At 40.4% G+C, this 22902-nt stretch overlaps 1 protein-coding gene across 2 annotated transcripts in view; it reads left to right on the top strand.

The window, feature by feature from the left end:
• The window catches only part of agap3 (ArfGAP with GTPase domain, ankyrin repeat and PH domain 3), a 117379-nt gene extending 99884 nt beyond the window's left edge, over positions 1 to 17495 (top strand). For both annotated transcript variants that reach the window (XM_065954168.1, XM_020649565.3), the window contains exons 14-18: positions 1456 to 1610; positions 2069 to 2159; positions 3167 to 3389; positions 13426 to 13681; positions 14407 to 17495. In XM_065954168.1, coding sequence (XP_065810240.1) covers positions 1456 to 1610; positions 2069 to 2159; positions 3167 to 3389; positions 13426 to 13681; positions 14407 to 14637 — 956 coding nt within the window. In that variant the 3' untranslated portion in view covers positions 14638 to 17495. The remainder of the gene's footprint in view (positions 1 to 1455; positions 1611 to 2068; positions 2160 to 3166; positions 3390 to 13425; positions 13682 to 14406) is intronic.
• Positions 17496 to 22902: the final 5407 nt, after the last annotated feature.

Genomic DNA, 22902 nt, shown 5'->3' on the forward strand with positions numbered 1-22902 from the left:
CAAGGAGATAAATCATGGTTTCTCTTATTAACAGCTGTGACAAGAATTCAAATTTAAGCCATCGAATATGAACAAATACCCAAACTGAAGCTTTGTCCAATATGCTGATAGATTAAAGATCAAAAGGCCACTACCAGAAGATTTAAAAGTGGAAGACTGTTTTCATGATGTTAAAAGAGGCTCCGGTCGTTATGGCTTTATACTCAAACTGTCAATGACATTTGTAATGTAAGTAAAAACTTTGGTTAAAATGCTTTTTTTTTTACATTTTATTACACAAACACCAAAATCACTCAAACTCTATGGGGTGTCTTCAAGTGTCATCCATTTAAAACACACAAAAAAAAGTTTTCTGAGCTAAGGCTACCATACCAGGAAAGTGACCATAGGTTTTGTAACTCATATGAGTTAAGAGTTACAAAGTGGGAATTGACGTTTTTAGCGCCCCTGGTTTTGGAAGTGAAAGTCCCCTTCATTTTTCCTACAGACAATTTTATGTGATTTACTGCTTTTCAAAGCTATAAACCCTGTTTGATCCATCATAACAAAAGAACAACAACTCCATTCTTTGATTAAATCCAGGGTACAAAGCTTGTGCACATAGAAACTTTTGAGGTAGAAGTGAACTTAAACTGCCTAGGTGCATTTCATTAACAAACATCCAATAACTGAGCTGTTGAGAAATAAGTCTATACAATGTGAATCTTACATTTATTATCAGATTCTTGAAATTCTACAATGTATTCAGCAACTCCAACAGAGTATTTTGTTCACAGTGTTTTGATTGGGCTGTCGGTCTGATTGCTTTCTTCTCCATGGTGACAGAAACTAATGCTCTTAGGATGTGTGGTAAATAGCACACAAGACACAATTTCTCAGCAAAAAGTTGAAATCATTAAAACAAAACTGCCTTTAGTCAGTGCTGCTTCTGTTGAGTTTGTGCATAATAAAGTAGTTTAGATCCTTACAACTCGGGGGTAATTGAAGAAAGTGAAAAGCCAGATCATTACAAATGCTTAAAGACAAAAATGTGATTTAAAACGGGTGATGTTTTGTGTTGCTGTTGATTTAGGTAAAATATTTTTAGATGTTGAGATTTTAAGGCATCATAAAAATAAAGGAAGCAGAACAGGGGCGTGTCTAGTGTGGGCATGGGCCCCCCTCGAAATCTAATTGGCCTTAACAACGATTGACTTTTTACCTTGTCAGAAAAAGCAGGAAAAGTGTGTAACATCTATCAACAAAAATATTCTTCTTCTTCTATTCTTCTAAGTCAGTGTGCCCCAGTTGGGCCACCCCAGTCTTAAAAGTCTGGACACACCCCCCTGCACACAAGAGGCACCGAGAATGTATTGAAGAACTGCTAAAGCCCATTCCAAAGCTGTGTCGCTCAGATTTAACAATCAATATACATGTTGCCAAAGTACTGATTCCTTGTTCATTTGTGTTTTCCAGAGCAAGAAGATTCCTTTGAGTTCGTCATTGTGTCGCTGACGGGTCAGACATGGAACTTTGAAGCCTCTACGTACGAGGAGAGGGAACTGTGGGTCCAAGCCATTGAGAGCCAGATCTTTGCCAGTCTGCAGTGCTGCGAGAGCATAAAGAACAAGGTACAGAAAGGTCATGATGTATCCAAGGACTGGTGATCACAATCCGACCACAGCATCGTCATCATCTTACAGTGCTGCTGCTTCATTTACATTCCCCTCTTTCCAACCTGTGTTGTGGCCTCACCCTCCTCCGCTCCTCCTCACCCACTTCAAGCTGTCACATGTGGGAGGCTGTCAGACAGGTGCACCGCAGTGTGGGGGATCTCTTATTAGAACTGACAGACATCAGAGATAGAACACGGCTTGTGTCAGCATACTGGGGAGAAACGGCCTCATTTTCATATTCATATTTTCTCTGCCTCAGTCTTTTCCTAACACTTTGTAAAACCACCTCCCCTCCCTCCCTCCCTCCTCTCGCTGGTTGTCTACAATTTCAGTCCAGCTATAATTGTTTGCCTTCTCTGACTCTCACAATGATTAGTTCCTGCTGACTTGTTTCTCTCCCTTGATTCTTACAGTCTCGGTTAGGAAGCCAGAGTGACGCAATGGCCATTCAGTCCATACGAAACGTGAGGGGGAACAGCTTCTGTGTGGACTGTGATGCTCCCAGTGAGTACAATTCTTCCCCTCAACAGCTGATTTTGTATCTACTATAAAGGTTGTAAATTGAAGGCGAGAGGTCTGTTAGAAGACATTCACAAAAATTTGACTTGAAGTGGATTTGTTTAAGTGTTTAAGTTTTTAATTTGAAGTGTTATAGCAGTGAGAAATGCTGTTAACATCTGTTAACTATCTGTTGTATCTGCTGAACTTGATTACTTGTTCTCACCCATGAATAAGTGCATTTATAGTGCAGTGTTTCAAAATGGGCATTTCAGGACCAGTCCCTCGGTTAAAATCGTTATTCACTCGCTAGTTCACTCTCATGTTGACAGTTAGAAGAGACCGAAAATCCAAATTGGACGAACTGGGTTGGGTTTAATTTGGATTGGCAAACAGCATCTACTACGTCTTCCTGTGATAGGCTGTGATACCATTCTCTAAAGGAGGCATGTTTCCAAACAAACCTAAGTTTTTATTCTCTATCATTTTCTTGAAAGAATAAGAAAAAGCGTAAACTAATATTAACGAAACAACTTCAAGGAGAGGAATTTAGACCCCATTATCTTTAGAATTACTTAAATTACTTCATATAACATCGTGTTTCAGCACCCTAAATGTTCATTTTTGTTACGGATTGTTTTGGGGTACATTCTGTGTTTATTTTTGACAGGACAGCTGAAGATAGATAGGAAATATGTGTAGAGATCGGGGCGGAAGACATTCACCAAACAGCGTCAGGCCTCAGAGTCCAACCTGTGAATAGTGCAACAAGAACTGCAGCCTCTGCTCATTGGGCGCTTTTCTACCAACTGAGCTGAAGCACTTATATTTATAAGTTGAAATATACATTTACTACAATTAAGATTATCCACACAGGTGGATCATTTGAATGAAGATTAACATCAAGTGTAATTTGTGAGATTTGAAAAGTTACATCATGCTCAGTCTAATTTAAAAAGCTTTTATAGTCTTCTTCTTTTAAATGGAAGTCTTTCTTATCTCCTCTCATATAGACCCAGACTGGGCCAGTCTGAACCTGGGCGCCTTGATGTGCATCGAGTGCTCTGGGATACACAGAAACTTGGGCACCCACTTATCCCGTGTCCGCTCCCTGGACCTGGACGACTGGCCAGTGGAGCTCAGCATGGTGATGACAGCCATAGGTAATGCCATGGCCAACAGCGTGTGGGAGGGCGCTTTGGAGAACTACAACAAGCCAGGAAACGACAGCACCAGGTACGCTTCCCTCTACAGATAAAGGTGCTGCTTAATGAAGCGCTCAGAGATTATGGAATAAGAAGAACACACTGTCTTCTCTCCATTAGCTGCCGTTTATTAGCCAGCTACATTTCAGAATGGGCACTTCATAGTAGAGAACGCTCCATAAGAAGCAACAGGGGTCCATAAATGTCAGCTTGCTGAACCAGAGAATGGTATTTTATGTTTGAGGCTACCCTGTACACACTAATCACAGCCCCTCTGTTTTATTTGAGTAAGTACTTTGTTTACGTCTTTATCTCTCTGTTTCCTTATTGTATCCTATAATATCTTATATTTCCACTTGGGTATTGGTTTTCTTACACCCTTATCCTTCTCCTAACATGACATGAAAATGTCATGTTACAAAATGCTGTGTATGACATCATTAAGCTCTGACTAAATAAAGGCTCTCCAAATCTATCAAGATTGTCAGTCGACATGTAAGACATGCTAATCTGAAAAAACATCCTCAATCTCAACCACATTTGATACCAGATGTACATCAACCAAGGTTTAATATTTAGCAGGGACTGTTCAAAGTCTCATTTCTTCCTTCTGAAACCTAAAAAGTATCTTTCTATTTAAAAAAAAAATGTACCACTTATATTGTACTTTGCTACTTTCCCCTTACCGCCCCGCCCCAACTTACCTCAACAGCGATCTGTTCCCTTTCCTCTGAGGTTCCCAGATCTGGTAGGAGGATTGTTTATCTCTTGGTGACAGGTGAGACCTAGCGTCCCAGTCTGACTAATGACCTGCTGTGTGGCTGTGCAGGTAATTAAGCACACCATTATGGCTAAACCCCACCCCAAGAGCCAGGCCCTGGGGCCCCAAGCTGCCGTGTCACATATCCATCACACAGGGCCGGGTCATCACTCTGTCTGTCACGGCAAATACTGTCTGTGGGCTCTCGCTGATGGCATTAGACTGTTTTAACATCACAGCTTTGTAACTTTGTTAAAAAAAAAGTGCCACAAAAACAGAGAAACGCTCATGCTTGCCTGACTTACTTTATTTAACTACTGCTGCTATAGCTGCCATGGATAAAGAATAATACAACTATGATATAAATGTAATATTATGGCTTAATAACTATGACATATTACTGATGCCACATAGATTTCAACAGGTCTGATTGTGTCCTGTTGTGTTTATCCGTCATCCAGATGTGTACCAAAAATGTGATACCATATTTCACTGAATCTGGTAAAAAGACTGCCATTGGCCACAAAACCAGTAACCGATTATAATTACATATGTAATGTATGTATGTACATGTGTGTTTATTGAAGTGGTAATCGGAAAGTGTCCGTTTGATTCTACCTCTAAATGGCCTTCAGAAGTAAACCAGACATTGACTACAATAGTTACTCTTTCTGTATAGATATTTGTTACTGAAGACTGAAGCTGCTCATATTCTCCTCACTTTTTTACAATTTCCATTACCAATAGTTACAAGTCCAGTTATTCTTGTGAGGATAGAGAAGCTATAAGAGGTAGTACAGTGTGAGATTGTAGGGGCAAGAAAAATGCCCCTAGAATTCTTCACTGTCACTGAAATCTAAGGATGAGGCTTCATAGCTCTTCAAGGGAGATATACTGTACATTGATGTAATGTTCATTTGTAAAGAGATGAGTTAGTAGCATGTTAGCCAATACATAATGTGCAATTTTAGCTTATATGCAATGCCAGTCTATAGATCTTTGATAGACGCGAAACTCAACAGAAGCAACAAAACAGGACACAAACTTCAAAAGCGTTTGTTTGAGTTGACATTTGCATGCCAGGGAAAATGATTGAATGTTTAAATACATGTTGGAATACATTTTTATCAGAGAGATAATGGACATGACGGAGGCACTGTTGGCTCTTCAGCTGTAGACATTCTGATTGACGTAGGCTAATATTGGCCTTACTCAAATATTTGTTATGATACATGTTAAGAAGTTTGTTTAAACAATATCAATATTTGTATGTAGCGCTGCGCCCCATGTGCGGGGGCTATGGTCCTTGGTCGATTACTGGCTCTGTCGACGGACCTGTCTTTAAATAAGGACATAAAAACCCCAAATAAACCTTAAAGTGTATATATATACTTGAAAATGCTGCTTAAGTTCGGCACTGAACATTGTTTGTTTGTCTTCCTCATTCCACTTGTAGTCTCAGGCCTTACCCTCCTGAATCTATCCTGCGCTCTCCGGCCAGTTCAGAACTGAATGATGGCCTACAGTTATTTATTGAATGGTATCCGTGCTAAAGTGCTCCACTGTGGACTTGATGAAAGATTATTGATGTTGATTCCTCTCCCTACCACTGTCAGTCCCACGTCGCCTCAGGCAGGAAGGTTCTTCATTGTCTAAAAAATCCGATCTTATCCCGCAGCAGCACCTCCATTAGTTTTCACTGTCAAACCATAAATCTCATTTGCAGCATAACTAATCTGCAGACAAAAAAACACAGCAGTTGTAAATATCATATATGGCCACTGGTTATTGAGATGCTGATGATTAGTTGCTCATAGAACAATGTACCCTTGTGGGGTAAACGCTGCTATCAAATTATTTTGCTTAAGCTGAATTTTGTCCTCTTTAATGGGATGTAGTTTTTTTGACTGATCTCTTTTAACACCATAAATCCTGATTTGGGTCTCTGTCTGTGTCTGCTCCTCATAACATGAGCAAAGCCCCTATAAGAGGAATTTTTAATTGTGTCACATCGGTGACATGCAGCAGCTTTGTGATGGCACCCAGGCAGGCAGGTTGTGGCTCCCGAGTCCCACTAAACATTAGTGACACCTAATCTAAACGATTCAGCAACTACCTGAATATCAACTCAGTGTCTGATTGAATGTCACCTGCAAGACTAGTTTTACCCCTTTGCATTTTTGAGATTTAACTTAAAGGCATTCATCCACAGGATTGGTTTAGCTTATGATATTCTGGATCGAAAAGAACACAATATATAGATTTGTCGTCAACAGAGGCACGCAGCAACTTAAAATTACCTGTTCACATCAGACTGATTACAAACGACATTATAGGAAATATGTATGTGTATATGTATCACATCTGATCATCTGTTTTAGAATTTGCTGAAGAATGCACGTTTCTCCGGTCTGATAATCCACTCTTCATATATCTAAGATAACTAACTAATGACAAAAACAATTTCTTGATGCTTTTTAAATCAGTTGTAAGCCATGAATTGAAACACATTTTTGGATTTTCAGGTTTTTAAAAAGTCTCTGGCTTTTTTCTGTTTTTGTAACATCAGAGCAAACAGTGTGTTTTTAAACGCTTATAGCTTTCTCTTTGTCTGTAAGGATGTTAAGAATCCAGATTCTCTTTATCTCTTTATGTAAGAAGCCCAAAGATTCTTCAAAACACCTTCATGATATTTCACAACCTGGCAACCTAAAATCTATTTGAATTCATTGCTGATAAAGAGTTCTAATTAATAAATATGTAGTCTCCATAAAAAGCCATTAGTCACCGTATTAGAACCCATCTATGAAGGATTCCTGATGAAAAAGTAGCACATAATGCATTCAATGCAGTAGTCTGGCCAGGCTGGGCTACAGTTAAATGTGTCATAATAAATGTGTGCAAGCCCTGCACTGTGGCTGATCTCTGCAGTCAGCATGTTGGAGGGCAGTTGTTCTTTTAATTAGCACCTGGGAGTCGTCGTGTTTTGCACGCCAGCTCTAATTGCTTGGCATGTTTGTGATAGAAAACACTGCAGACTATTTTGATGGATTATGTGGGGGGGGGGGGGGTCCAACAGATAACTTTACCCTTATCTTCTACTGGTAGTACACACACACACACACACACACACACACACCAGTTCTCATTTGGGGGAGATGTCCCGGAGCGTGGACGGATGTGGACGGCTATCCCTCACTGACGCGGGCCTCTCACTGTCACCCTCTGTAGGCTCCGCGCCGCCCTCGGCCACAGGCAGGTAATAGCTCTGATGAGAGCCCTCCACTTTGTTTCAGAAATAATTTGCCACTCCTGCCGCCTGCAGGGGCTGCGTGGTAATAAAAATGAATCACACCACTAACCTCTCCAAACCTGGCCCCTGCTGCCTTTTTTTTAACCCCTTCTTCTGCTCCGGCTCTGGCATCTTGCCTCGTGCTCATGTGCAGTTTTGTTGCATTTGCAACATCGGCACTGCAGCCATTAGTTTCAGTTCTAGGATTTGTCCAAAGTGGCTCCTGCCCTGGACAATAATCCCCAATACACAAGAGTTAAGCTTCAGGGCTACTCACAGGTTAGGAGGGCTGAAACGCCAACTCCCAAAAGAGCTTTTAGAATAGCCGGCCTTGCCAGGAGCCCTTGTGGAGGAAGAGTAATTAAGACAAATGAATGACTGGGACTTCCCATGTCCTCTCGCTCTCTCTCTCTCTCTCTCTCTCTCTCGCTCGCTCTCTCTCTCTCTCTCTCTAAATGAAACCCACAGGTCAGTAATTAGCCCTGTGTGGGAGAAGTGGTACCACAGTCACTAATTGCCCACATGCCACCGGGTTTCAGAGCCAGGTAGATGTAGGATTCATTATTGCTCAGTCCACTTAACAGTTCAATTCAGCTTCAATATTGTTAGCCTTACAAAACCATTACCCCAAGCTCTTGTTTGATGAAAGCAAAGGGACCCAGGACAGTTCGTCTATGCCACTGAAATTTCGTACATAAGTGAAGCAGGCTGCATACATAAGCAGGGCATGTGTTATCGTCCCCTCAGCTTTGTCTGTGAGGCAAGAGTTCAGCAGGGGTTAACAGCATGAGCATTTAAGGGTGTTAGTCTTGCTGGCACAAAAACACAGCCACTCCATCACGAGGAGTCTGACAACCTCATTAATGTCACAATATATTCAACTCATCCCTCTGCCTGTCTACGGCTCACAGATGCTCTCCTATTGGCCTCTCTATAGAGAGCGACACAACAACCTTTTGAATTCCGGTCATCTGTTCAGACCTCGCTCTGGAAGCAGAGAAAAAGTGGCATCTTTTCTTCTACTGAAAAATATTTGTCTTAATTCATTTGCAGCTGTTACTCTCAGTGCAGAGCATAGCGTGTCTACTCTACACTGTACCCGCTGAACCAGAGGGGGCATTATTTAGTACTTTTCGCTGCAGCGTTTACTGTGTTCCTCCTTCATTACTCCTGCTTAGCAACCTTTGATGCTTTGGGGCCCAGCTTTCTCTCCCTGTTGTGTTGGCTTTTTTCATCTCTGTCGTTTTCCCTCGGAGCCCCCTCTCTGTCTTTCTGCTGCTGTCCCTCTTCCTTGCTCTCTGTCTCTTCCCTCCCCTCGGTTTGTGGAAGTGAAGCTGCTTGCTGCATGGGAATCGGTCCAATGCTAGTCGCCCACCCCCACTGCGAGGTCTGTTTAGGCCGGTCAAACCCCAAGACCCCCCTATCCCACCCTCCCAACACCATTTCTACCCTTCACTGCGTCTATTTGATGTGTCCACAGTGAATTTGGATCCTCGTGGAAGAGGAGGAGGAGCTGAAGAAGCTTTGATTGTTTAGGAGGACTCAGTATGTGTTTGAAAGATGGGTGAGTGGTGGGACGGACATCCTCCTCTTCCTATGGACCAATGCACCTTTATTGCAGGCAGTCAGATTGGTCATTCCGGAGCTCCACCACCATTGGCTCCGCCCCCGCTGTCTCAGTTTCCCTTCCCTTCATATAAATTCCCGTTCGCCTTTGTCTTTCAGGCTTGACTAATTATCCTTGTTTGTCCCTCTTTATTTGAATTCAGTCATGTGTTCTTGACTCTGTGGGCTGGGTTTAGGAGAATCATTCCGCCATTTGCCACTTAATTAAGTCAGGGTCAGGATCCATTGCTCAACGGAGAGCTGAAAGGACAGAGCTCTAATAGAATTATAAAAGAGGCCTTTCTCTACTGTTAAGGCTGCATTTATCTAGGTGGGATCTGCGTGGGCAAATGAAAGGGGACACCAGCTCTGGACAGGAGCCCATTTCCACTTTAAACTCAGTTAGCATTTTGATGTTTGCCCGTGATTCTTTTAAATAAATGAGCAATAGGAAGTTAAACACGGATTATCTGCTTTGAGATTACTCTGAATAACAATGTAAATGTGTGGTACAGCAAACCCGGCTTGTTTTTTAGTTAAAAGAGACACAGGCATTTTTATTAGGAACCTTGAGCTCCCCTCTGTCCCCTGAGCAACAGAGAAATTTAGAACAAGTATGTGCTCAAGGCAGGGTGGGGAAATTGGAGTCTGTTACTGCCCATGCCTTGATGTGTGTGTGTGTGTGTGTGTGTGTGTGTGTGTGTGTGTGTGTGTGTGTGTGTGTGTGTGTGTGTGTGTGTGTGTGTGTGTGTGTGTGTGTGTGTGTGTGTGTGTGTGTGTGTGTGTGTGTGTGTGTGTGTGTGTGTGTGTGTATGTATAAGAGTAACAATCAGTTCAATTTCCTAAATATCCCCCCATGCTGAGAAAATTCCCTCCTTCCCTCTCCACCCCCGACCCTGGCGCTCTGACCTGGTGCTTTGACATGCTAAATCTGCTGATTTTATTTTTATTCCTCCTGCGGTGAGGAAGTGTCCTTTTCAAGGGTCTCAGTTTTCCCCCCTGACTGTCTTAACCCTACCTCTGTTTGGATTGTTTTTCTTTTTCAAACAAAAGACAGAGGCGGGATTACCATTTCACTTCCTTTCACACTCTGGCTTTCAAGTGGCAGCAGCTTAGGAACTTACAAAAAAAAACACTTCTTGTTTTTTTTTTTCTTAATGTATAAACATAAAAGTTGACCGCGTTAAAAGAAGTGCGGTTGAGTTTAAAACTCAGCATCAGCACTGATCGAGGCCTTTTCCTGCCGTTTTCTTGGGGGCTGATTTTGAAGCGGAGGATAACAAAGTGTCCTCAGGGCTCCTTTCTGAGATGTTGACGTCTTCTTAATGGCTCTCCTCCTCAGCCTTTTTGTTTCACGTCTTGGTGCTAACTTTCTGCCTCATTTAGCTCATATCAATTCACTGGGCTCTACAGAATCAGCATCTCATTCATGGTCCAGCTTTCTGAAACTAACTTTGGACAACAAGCTTTTTAACCACGCTCAGTTTTTTTTTTCTTATAGACTGATGATTTTTGCCTTGAGGATTAAGATGGGGTTTGAAGTTTTTAGATGTACTTTATCCTCTTAAGCAGTAAGAAAAAAAAACTTGTTTTCAAAGAGTCCACCGGAAATAGGAGGGGAGGGCAGGACGGCCCCTTCCTGTTCTGAGCAGTCCTCTGCTTCTAAGGCCAATTGATTTGCTAACAGGCTTGTCCACACATAATGACTGAGTAGGGATTGATGGAGGTCTTACACCATAAAACTCTGGGCCACTGCAATTGCCTGCCATTAGAGCTGTATTGTTGCAAACATAATACCCTCATCCTTAAGAAAAGATTCTCTTGTGTTGTCGCCGGGTAAAAGAGTCTTTCCCCTACAGTTTCTTTGAGGTCATAACAAAAATGTACCCATATGGTTATCAACACGATTGTTTTAAGACTATTTAAGAATATGGGTAAAATAACTTAATGAGGTTCTGCTGGTGTTTTACAGTTAATCAATCTGTGCTTGAGTGCTGATAAAGACCTGTACGTCTTCCATCACCTCCTTAACTCCTGTAGCCTGGGCTGCTGCCAGCCTCCTCTGTGTAAGACAGACTGCTCTGTGGAGTGAGCCTGGCAGCTGACATATGAGTCTGAAAGTGGTTGCTGTCTGTGGTGAGTTGGCTGCCCTCACACCTAGCTGTGAAGGTTGTAATAAAAGCCAGTGACTAATATTGAACGGGTTACTATTGTTAAAACTGCTGCTGTAATTGAAATTGTGCTACTTGGGGGTATACTCGGGGTCAGTTAACACAAATTACAGAGGAACATCTTTTCTATTACCCTGATGTTCATTTTCCATGCCGATTGTGTCTTTTCATTCTAAGATCTCTAGATATCTGTGGGTTATACTACAGTGTTATTTCAAGAGGAAGAAGGAGGATAAAGCTTGAAATAAACAACAATATTTTTACCAACACATGCTTTGAAAAGACCAAAACCAACATGAATTGTTCCTGACAAAACACTGTCCATGGCTAAATTGTGACCCCCCCCCCCCCCCACTTACTATGCTGTTCCACAGAGCCACATTGTTGTCCAGAAACTATTAAAGTCCCATGAATTAGCCTCAGTGTTGCACAGGGTGACATGTCTATCATTACAATTAACATACTGTAGGCATTGGATTTTATTAAAGTGAAACCAGCGTACAACTTCCTGGCATTAAAATGATTCGTGCACCAAATGTGTATTCATTCACATCTTGAAATAGTCTCAGAAAATGCACTATTTCTTCTCCTTGTTTTTAGTAAAAACTACATCACCCAGCTGTTTGTGTCTTTAAAGTAAAAAAAAGTTAAATTTTGACATTGTGGAGCCTTTACATTTCTAGTCCAAAAGGTCTTCAGGGCAAACTACTCCAGACCTAGTTGGAAACTATTGGCAGAAGGAAGATTGTTGGTTGTATGTTAAGGTTCTCAGTCAATCAGGTCATGATATTCAAAGTGTCATCCATTTGACAACTTGGTTGAACTATTGGAGGCAATATCTTCTACAGTTTTTTTTTTTTAGAAGCCTTTGGATGGAAAGTCAACCGGACACAGGTGCCTTTTGCATTAAACTTTGATTTTTATTTTTTTTTCCCAGGGGTATATTTTGCAAAATTGCATACAAAAATAATAATTTTGATTGAAAAAATAACATCAGTTTTATCTTTTACATGACATTTTCCAAACCTGTGAACAAAAAAAAATACAACATTAATATATTTTGAATTGAGGTTGAAAATTGAAATTTCAGGAAGCGATATTTAGATGAACTTTAGTAAATCTGGTAAACAAACCCTTCAAGATTATTATATCGGTTTTTTTCATCGATGTGATGTACTGTTGCTTATCACTTAGGGTTGATTTTGCTAATATAGTTGTTCAGTTCCAATTTATTTTCTTTGTGATTTTGATGAAATGGAATTTAATTGAATATGAGTCAGTTAGGGAGCCTTGGTCCGTTGATAGTGAGTCCCATGGGAGCCTTGTCACTCCAGTCCGCGTCCCGAATTCAACTTATCCGGACAAACCTTCTCCTCTCTGTCACTCACCCACAAACCCAAACAACAGCGTCTTTCTGCTCCCCTTATCACACCGGCTGACAGGGTCATGAGGTTACTGCCACACTGGGCATGCTCAGTCATCCACATATTGATATTGATTTTTCTACTGCTTTCTTATGTGGACAGTTTATATGTTGGCATAGAATGAAACGTAGGTCAAGATGAAGAGCGATAGATATAATTCGTTGCAGCCTTCCCTCACTCTCCATTCTCTGCTGCAAACTAGAGTGACGGAGCCCCCACATCCCAGCATCCCTCTCTGGCTGCCATTCAGCCCCATCGATCTGACTCAGGGCCCAGCCACCCCGAGGGAGACAGGGGCTCAGAGACACTCTGGCTCTTTTGTGGAGGGGATCCACTAGTTCAGACTGACAGCCGACAGCACTGATAAAAATACGTCCCCCTCCTTCCTGTATTGTCCGGAACAGACATGCTGTTCAAGATGTGTAACCTTTAGAAAGCCAGCCAGACTCTAACCGTCTCTCTGTCGACCATAATCACTAAAAAGTGGAATATTGCCCAAAGCATCATATCCTTTGGCATTCTCTCATCTCTGCAGCCAATCTCACTTTATTATTTCCCACTGTGATAGTGGAGGCTAGAGGTTTTTCTTTTGCTCTAATGATTTATAAATGTCACGTTAAGCCAGTGTCTCTTAGGCCAATTACTCTAATACTTCCCTTGTGTATCTACATTGTACCTTTAGTACATAGTCATGTCTCTAAATCGCTGCTTCTGAATAATAATAAATGTACAGAAAGTTGTGTGGCTTCTGAATTGCTAAACAGTGTTCACCATGTTTAACCCTGCCTTTTCTCCCCGTCATTTCTTCTCTTCAGGGAGGAGAAGGAGCGCTGGATCCGAGCCAAGTACGAGCAGAAGCTGTTCCTGGTGGGACTGCCCCAGTCCGACGTGCCCCTGGGGCAGCAGCTGCTTCGGGCGGTGGTGGAGGACGACCTGAGGTTGGTGGTGGTGCTGCTGGCCCACGGCACCAAGGAGGAGGTTAACGAGACCTACGGGGATGGAGACGGACGCACTGCTCTGCACCTCTCATGCGCAATGGCCAACGTGGTCATCACACAGCTGCTCATCTGGGTGAGTTGGCCCTGTCAGCGGTGGATGAATGTTGTTAAACTATGACAGATGTGGTAGTTTCTTATTATTATCATATTTACTTAATATGGAATATTTACTTTCCAAAGTTTTATCATATTTTCTGTAAGTTTTACTCAAAAGAAGAAGTTCCTTCCTGTTAATTCCTCAGATCAAATCAGATGCTGCTTATAAACTACATTAAACTAAACTCACTATCTAAGCTACAATTGGTATTAGATCCGTGGTAAAGTACTGGTTATCTTCTTTTTCAGTTTATTGCTACATTATTTTCCACTGGAAAAAGACTGAATTATTTACTTATTATAATAATTTTCATCCAGACAAAAGTCTTTATCACGCCATCATCAAATATAGAATGTGATTTCACCCAAATGTTTAAAATCTCATCTGGAATTCTTAGATATGTTGTCCATTTCACACACATTAAAAACACAGATATATCTCGGAGACGTTTATTTTTCAATGTCTCTCAAATTTTTAGTTGAAATGTGTTCAGAGCTTTTGACATTTTCCAAAAGCTAAAAAAGAAACAAAGTTCTTAAGCTTCCCAAACACAGTTTGAACATGCTGCACAAAAAATATGGAAAAATCAAAATGACTGCATTAAGTAAAACTTAAAGTTTGACTATTGTTTGTATTAAAACTTTCTAAATTTATGGTCTTCTGTCTGATCTTTGTTTACGTTCCATCATTTACTCACTTAGTACGGAGTGGATGTGAAGAGCCTGGATGCTCGGGGTCAGACTACGCTGTCCTATGCTCGGCGAGCCGGCAGTCAGGAGTGCGCCGACATCTTACTCCAGCATGGCTGTCCCAACGATACAAGCAGCCTGACATCCGTGCCCACGCCCAACATGAGCCGCCGCAACCCAAACCCAAACATCAACAACAACAACGCCCAGTGTGAGCTCAACCGCAGCATCAGCATCATGTAGGAGCAGGAGAGCAGCCCCAGATACACAAAATAAACTTCCCCCTGTCTATTCCCAGTACTTCCTCCTCTGTTCCACACTGTGTAACCCAGAATCAGTACCAATATAGAGATGTCAGGAGTGATGGACACATTGTTTATATTCCACTACACCCAAAAAAAAGGTGACGTGTTGAGTTCGGACATTGTACATTTTATTGTTTTATATCTGTTTTTATGTGTTAAATCTTTGTGTGTTTTTGTGTTCATTCAGTCTTGGTCTGAAACGATCATGATCAGCTTTAAGCTTTTTGTTTTTTAAGCCTCAACCAAACAAATGACTCACTTTCATACCTACCCCTACGAAAAGGCATTTCCTTAATGCTTTGAACATTTCCTTTTTATGTCTTCCCCGTCTGCGACATGAGCAGAGTTTATAATGAGCGTGAATGAAAAACTTCTTTTAAATTTCTATGCCGGAGCGTAATAACATAAAAGCTGTGAGGAATAGTTTTGCAAGTGACAAAACAATGATGTGGGAAAGAAAGTAAATCTTCCATGATGTCAGCTGCCGTTACAGCTTTAGTAATGATGCATGTCTTCAACACAGCTATCAAACTCTTGACATACTATCTGTATACAAAGGCAAAGCAATTATACTTGAAGAGGCCAAATGATTTAGATACTTAATTCACAGGAAAATGGGTTCAGATCATCATAAAGGAGTTGATTGCAGAATTCCTGTCTGGTAAAAGTGAGTCATTTCCTTTGCTACCCTTATCGTGATCCTCTTGCAAAAGTGTCCGTGACTATAGAGGAATTAAGAGTCCTAATGTTTTATGGCCGTCGAGCCACAGAGCTTTGTAATGGTGCCTCTTCAATCAGAATTCATTCAAATTCAGAGGTTTGATTGAAACTGTGAAATTGTACCATTATGATGTCTTTGTTGGAGTAATTTTCCGATTGACAAGATAGTCTTGATAATTGTTTGAGGTACATTAGCACAGTTTCAAACCATAAACCGTACTGGAAAATCCTTTATTAAAATGGTACTCCAGAGAGCATTTTACTCTTTTTGTTGCTGTGAATTACATATACAGTGTGTGCATCCATAGATAACTGTACGATACGTATGTGCGTGCGTCTGTAACTGTGTGCATAGAGATCAACTTGGGATTTGTGTTCATAAACGTCGGAGAAAGGACACTAGAGAGGAGAAATTTGAGGACATAACTGTGTTTTAATGTACAGACCTCTGTAAAAAGTAGTTCTTGTTCCCTCAGCTTAATCCTTACATGAAAAGTAGTTTTAAATGATCTAATTCTGACATTAAGGGTAAAAAAATGTAAAACTACATGACCTCCCCTGTCCTGAAAACCTGTCAGACTAAAAGCAGGGCGTTAACAAACAGAGTTCAGTTGAGTGAAGAAGAAGAAGCAACATTTAGGGAATCAAATAAGCAAGGAGTGTTATCGAGGGAACTATCTTTGGCGTGACTTTGCTTTAATACAAATATACAGTATTCCACAGTCATGATAAGCCAACAGATTTGTATAGTAAATAGGACTTTAGCAAAGAAAATAATTCAGGTGGAGTTGGCACTATGTCCACAGTGTATTTTCCCTTTTGTTCAACTGCCATTATTGAGCTTCTAAATGTCTTGATTTTATGGGTTTACAAAGGCAGGATGTATGTTTACAGAGCAAGTTTTAAACTTGGTACCTTTTATTCTGATGTTTCTTTACAGTATTTCTGTTTTCATAGCCCATGGTGGATGAACTTGTGGTTAAAAGAGAACGTTTATGAAGCCAGGGGATAGCTATATCGTCAAGAATTGTCCGAATTTTCTGGAAATATGCTTATTTGCTTTCTTGATCAAGACCATTCTTATATCTGTGCATTACAGATAGAGAGCAGGTGGTAAGGCTAACCTAGCAAACTGTTAGCATGACTTAGCAAAATGTAACATGAAACTCCTTGTAAATGTACACATTTTCTTTTGGCATCTCTGTTTGTTTAGAAAATCAAACAAAAAGGATATGTATGTTTAAAAAAAAAAAACAAGTGAAAGAAAGGCTAACTGTGTCACCCTGTTTCTAGTCGTTACGCTAGCCAAACTAAGCTAACTGCCTCCTCGCTCTACCGCCGTTTTTGATGCACGGCCGTGAGAGAGTTTTCTTTCTTCTCCTCTATCAGGAAGAAAGCTAAAAAAAATATTTTCAAAAATAACTAAAACTTATTTTCAGCCACAAATTCAACCATGTTAGCTTCACGTTTACTCGTACTGTACAGTGGTACTGGCCTTATTTCTGACTTCTACTTGACCAACATTTCAGTGTCCGCCTGGATAACTGAGAGGAATTCAATGTGTATAGTGATTACCTGAACGCTTATTTACATACTGTAGATGCTGAAGAAACATTAGAAACCTGCCTGTTTCCCCCCCAATAGAAACATGAAGTGTACATATTAGCTTTATGCTTTTATCTGAAGACGATCTCCTCCTAGAGAAACAAACTAAACTGGTTTTAGGTCAACAGTCCCTTTGACCCCATGAACCATATTTTGTTACTTTTGATCTTCAGGCATATTTTTACTCTCAGTTTGATCTCGACACTAACTGACCATCTTTGGTACTTGTGTATAATGATGTACATTTGACATATTTATAATGCAGTATGTAAATATATTTTTGTTTTATGGTTTTTTCTTTTGTTCAACTTAATTTTCCTATTGTAATTCCTTTTTACGTTCAGAACGTGAAACAAAGCAAAAGCTAAAGAGTAACTTGTTGTATGCTTGGATGCTTGGCTGACTGTTGACCTATTAATAAACACTCAAATAAAATGATGTAGCCTTTCCCTGCGTTTAGGGAAATCAACACATTTGTCTTGTTCATGTGTTGTGTAATCATCGTCCATCACGATCCTGTTGCTTCTGCTGACGGCTAACTAACAAGGTGAGACTCTCCTTCAAATTAAAAGTCTCCCTTTCACTCCAACAACTGCTGCCATTTCATGTTATCCATTTGTTCATGTTCCCTCATCAAACTTCATACAGAAATTCAACATCAGTGGAAGAAACTCACTTTTTGTTAATCCAAAGAAAACTCAGCCAAGCCAGTCTGGAGGTAAGTAAATCAACCTCTCCACTTCCTGCTTGTGGTACCCCCCCTCTCCAACAGTTGCTGAAAGAGGATTAAGATAAAGAGCCAGGCTTAGTGTCAGGCAGCACAACACGGTGGGGAAAAGTGAAAGGTCTCGGTGTTCAGAGGAGTCAAGCCCTCACTAATCCACTTCTTATTTCCTGCTAATCTTGTCTCAGCATATCTTCATCCCCTTCCTCTCTCTGTTGGCTGCCATTGTTGAAGCTTTTATCACCTGGTTTATCTCCAGTGTTTCCTTTTCCTCCCTCCACGCTGGGTAGACATGGAGCCACAATGCACTGAGTCACGCTTAAAGACCCTGAAAACTTACTTCCCTTAACCTCCATAGTGGTGGCAGTGGAACCCTACATGAGGCAACTGTCAATCAAAGTTTGCTATAAGCCCCGTTATATCAAATTAAAAATATATATATTTTTACACCTGTGCACTTTTCTCACTGGTTTGATGTGTTCAAGATTGTTTTTATTATCCCTGCAAGAGGGCAATTTGTTTTGCAGTCAGCAGTAAAACGCATCTACAGAAAATCTGATGTTGCATGTCAACAACAATCTTGGTTTGGAAAAATTCAAATGTGATCTAATGAAAGATAATTTCACATCCAAAAACAAATTTTTGGGCATATAAGATAAAGTTTTTAATGTTTAACTATAGCTATATCTAGAAAGAGACTTTTAAAAGTTTATCTTATTTGATAGTTCTTATTAATGTTAAAGAGAAAAATGAAAATTTATATGAATAAATCAATAAAAACTTTTGACTAAAGAATCCCGTTTCATGACAACCCCATAAAATACCTTTTAATCTCAGTCTGTAAAAGATTAGGGAAATACATTTTTTTTGTACCTTTCTAACCAACCCTTAATTAGTATGTAGGCCACTTTTTAGCAGTACACTCGACGCAAACTCAGTATTGGCTCATCACCACCTTAACGTTTTTACAGCAAACTTGTTAAGAACACTTACGAATTAACATAGGAAGCCGATAAGGATCATGGCATTAGCTTCCAGTACCACCCTCGAAGAATATATATTTTAAGGGATGTCTGATTGATCGCAGGATTACAAAAAATAATCTGGCCAGATTTTCATGAAAAATGGTGGAAAGGTAAAGCATGGATCAGGGAAGACCCCTTTAAATTTAAGTGTAGATCAGGCTCACATTCATTGACGAGCAATTAAAAGCCAATCCAAGTCGGCACAAGCATTCATATCAACCCAATCAAATTTCTTATATATTCTTATACTAAAAATATTGTAATGTTATGGTTTGGCTTGAAGATTTACACATCATAGAAGAACTTTTGGCCTTCACAGCTGTCTGTGCTCTAAATGTCTTAATGGTTTTAAGTTGTGTTCGTGTGCCCCTGACAAACTTTAGTCCAATATCAATCATGGAACCCATCGCCTTATCATCCGAAGCTTTTGGAAGCAAAGGACAACTTTTTCAGCTTCCAGGGTAGCCACCTTTAGCAATAACGGACTTCAAGACAAGACTTCTGTCACCTTTGTTTGCAGTTCGACTAGAAAATTTCTGAAGCGAGAATGCAGTTATGTAAGACGTAATGAGAATTTATAGATGACCTTTAGTGCACCGGTGTGTTAAGACTGTGTCCTGACTCTTATGCGAGGGTTGTGGGAATGCCCACTGAACAGCTAGTGGATGATACTTCTGTACTATCAACGGAGACAATACCTAAATCCAATACCTAAATCCAGTACTGCACCTTCGGTTGCAGCTTTTTTTTTAGAATCTGTAAATTGAGATAAGTCTGACATTGACTCTACTTTAGTTTCTGGTCTCTACAAACCAAATATCTGGTTAAATGTGCAACTACTGTTCTACTACTTTAATTACTTTGTCTTTAAATTGGTGCTTGGCAGGTAGTGAGCAGTACACTGAGTTTTTATAACTTCCCTTTCAGTGGAAAACAATTTTAATGAAGGAAAGTGAACCAAAGTGATATAGTGGACACAACAAACCCAAAATGGAAGGAAACATATGATTGAAAAATGCCCTAGTGTTTTAAGTGTGATGCTCACTGCAGAGTCAAGTGAACCCCTTTTTTTGTGAGATTGTCAAAACAAGTTACTTTTGTCATAAAATAATAAATGTGATCTATTATTTACATAAAAATATTTTATCATACCAGCTGAAGTTTTAAATCTTAGTGTTCAGGTGCTTTAATTATTTAAAGAACTACTTAGATTTACTAAACTGAATCATTTTACTCCACATCTCGTGACAATTACGACCAAAAGAATGAGTCCTGTGATTTATGACCATGCCACAGACTTCTGCAGACCCCGGCCACTCGTGTTTGTTGTGTTGATTCTGGAGCGCTTGCCTGCACTGCTGTGTGTTTTGATATTTCATCAGGGCCTGCTAAACAGTGAGGAGGGCTCTCTGCCGCCCACCTCCTCTCAGACAAATTGCCTCCAAGATTGCAGAGGTGGGTCTGAGGCTGATGGATGGCTACACAAAGACCTGACGAGACCATATTTGCAAACATTAAAATCATATTTCCATACTGTGTAGGAGCTGCTGGGCCACTTTAACAGGCGTGGCAGGTTGTAACATAAATGTTGCTTTAAGGTGCTCTGGTCTCACATGCTTGTGTCTTGATTTGAAGAGGTTACAGTTGCTCAATGTTTTTTTTCCTTCTCCCTTCACCCTTTTAACCTCTTTAAGAAGTAATTACACCCACCCTGCTCCCTCCATCCGACCATCTCTCCATGCAGATCTGAACATCCATTTATCAATTTCAGCTCCATCATGTCTGACCAGTACATCCATGTTGCCCCCTGCCCTCTCTGACTGACCCAAACTCTTATCTGCGCTCTTTCATTTCCATATCCTTGAACCCTTCTCTTATCAGAGGATTTCAGCCCATCCCTGCCTCTGTTTCTCTCCCCGGGCTGCTTCATCTCCACCTTTTCCTTCACCTCCTCTCTCTCCTTTTGTCTTACATAAACACTCCCTTCCCATCCCTCTCTCCCATTCTCCCTTTCTTCTTTTCATCTCTCTCTCTCTATCTCTCTTGCTCGCTCCTCTTCCCCGTTGGCTTTCGCCTGCGTTTCTCTGTTAATTTGCCTGAGAATGCATTAGCTGTAATGAAGGCTGAGGGCCGAGGGAATCCTCCAGGGTTCCATTAATCATCCCCCCTCAGACAGGCAACCTTGATTACAAGTGGCAAGAAATTCATTAGAGCCGGGCCTCTGACAACTCTTATCTCCGCCACTAGATCTGACTCATTAGGCAGCCAAATTAAAGCTATGATGGCCCTGATGAAACTCATCGCTTGTTTATCTTGTGCGATTTGATGCATCTGCCCATACATCACTGTAGCCGCTGCCGTCCGGACCCTCCCAAGAAGTCAGGCCTGCAGTCAGCGCTGAGCAGGCTGCACTCTCAGAAACAGACAGTAATGCGGTCCATCGCTTTACTCTTACTCTCCCTTACTCTCCCTCTCTCCAGGTAGGAATGTGGAAATAGTTCAATATCTTTGCTGGAGACATATTCTGATATTTTTACTTTGTGATTCAAGTATTCAAGAATCGCAGAATGATACAAATACTGTCTTGTTTTGTTCAGAGAAGAAAAATCATTTTTTTGAACTCAGAGGTAGGTACAATTCAGTTTAATTCTATTCATTAAGCTTGACTGGTGTGAAAGTAACAAGGTAATACCAATGTCATATTAAGATTGAAAAGAAATGAGGAAGACCCAAAAAAAAAACTGTAATGTTGTTTTAGATTTGAGAGTGTGTACATGTGATATTTTGTATGTGTATGTCAGTGTGTAAGCATAGTTTCATATAAACAAATACTATTAGAAGTAGATGCTAACTTGAGCAGAATGTAATTTGGTAGAAAAAAATTGAATGAAACACTTCATCTATAGGATGTCCATAATAACAACAATGATGACCCCAGTGCTGTGTCATGGCTCCTTGTCACCTCCACCGGGCTGCTCATAAACACTGAAATAGCCTTTTGCACTCTGGCACAACGTCGTGGAATTGAACCGTCTGTATTAGTCAGCTGTTGGACTTAATAAAACTTCCACTGACTGCTCCCTCACACCATCATCTCTCCTTCAATCCCCATCCCAGTGTCACAGTCTTGATATATGAGGTGGACAGCGGAATAAAGTTTACTACTCATGGACACCCAGGTCACCAAATGTATGTGTACACTCTGAGGTCAGACCATAAATTAATTTTTCGAAGTTGGCATCCATGGAAGAATTAAAAGAAAGAGAATAAAGTGTTCCCCTGCTGTAATCAGGAATAGAAAACATCATATTTTGGCTAAATGTGTATTGAGAATAAGGCAGGTTAATTTGATCAAATATTTATACTAATTAAAAATCTGAATTATCTGGCCCTATTCTCACTTCAACAGGTGCTACTGCATTAAGTTTAACATGGCTCCAGGCCTGAGTCTATTTTGGAACAACTAATCACTTTGTCTCATCTGAGCTGAGGTGAATTATTCCAACATGAGCCTTCTCTGGAAACAGTTCAGAGAAAACCAAACCAAGAGAGAAGCATGCATAATGTAAAGGTTTGCATAAAAACATCAGGAAATGTTTCCACCTTTTCCTGTAAGGAGACCTATGTGGTCAGAGATTCTTTTAACTACATATTATTTAAATGTGCTGCTCTAAAATTTAAAATAGCAATGGAAGTTTCCATATGTGATTCAAGCGAGGGAGATTTCCATTCCTTTTTCACTAAGGTGGTAAAGATTAATGTTGTGATGGGTAAAGATGTTTAATGATAGGTTTTTACTTCTAAACCAGTCGTTTGTTACATTTTTATTTTGTCAAAGCTGATCAAATATGCTACCAGAAAACAGTATGAGTCTTTTAAAGGACCAACAGGTGTCAGAATATCTGAGTGAATATCAAATGACATGACATTGGAAAATATACAATTTACAATATGACACTATTCAAGTTCCGTTTTGTATCCATTATTTGACAAACTAGAACATTTTACAGAAAATTCAACTTTTTTGCTGTTGTTGCATGTTTTGAATTTGATTTTGAGCCTCTTTTTTCATGTCTCATAAAATGATAAGGATATATATATTTTACGCACACAGTAATTGTATAATTTT

Source organism: Labrus bergylta, chromosome 4, assembly GCF_963930695.1.
Source record: "Labrus bergylta chromosome 4, fLabBer1.1, whole genome shotgun sequence".
NCBI lineage: Eukaryota > Metazoa > Chordata > Actinopteri > Labriformes > Labridae > Labrus > Labrus bergylta.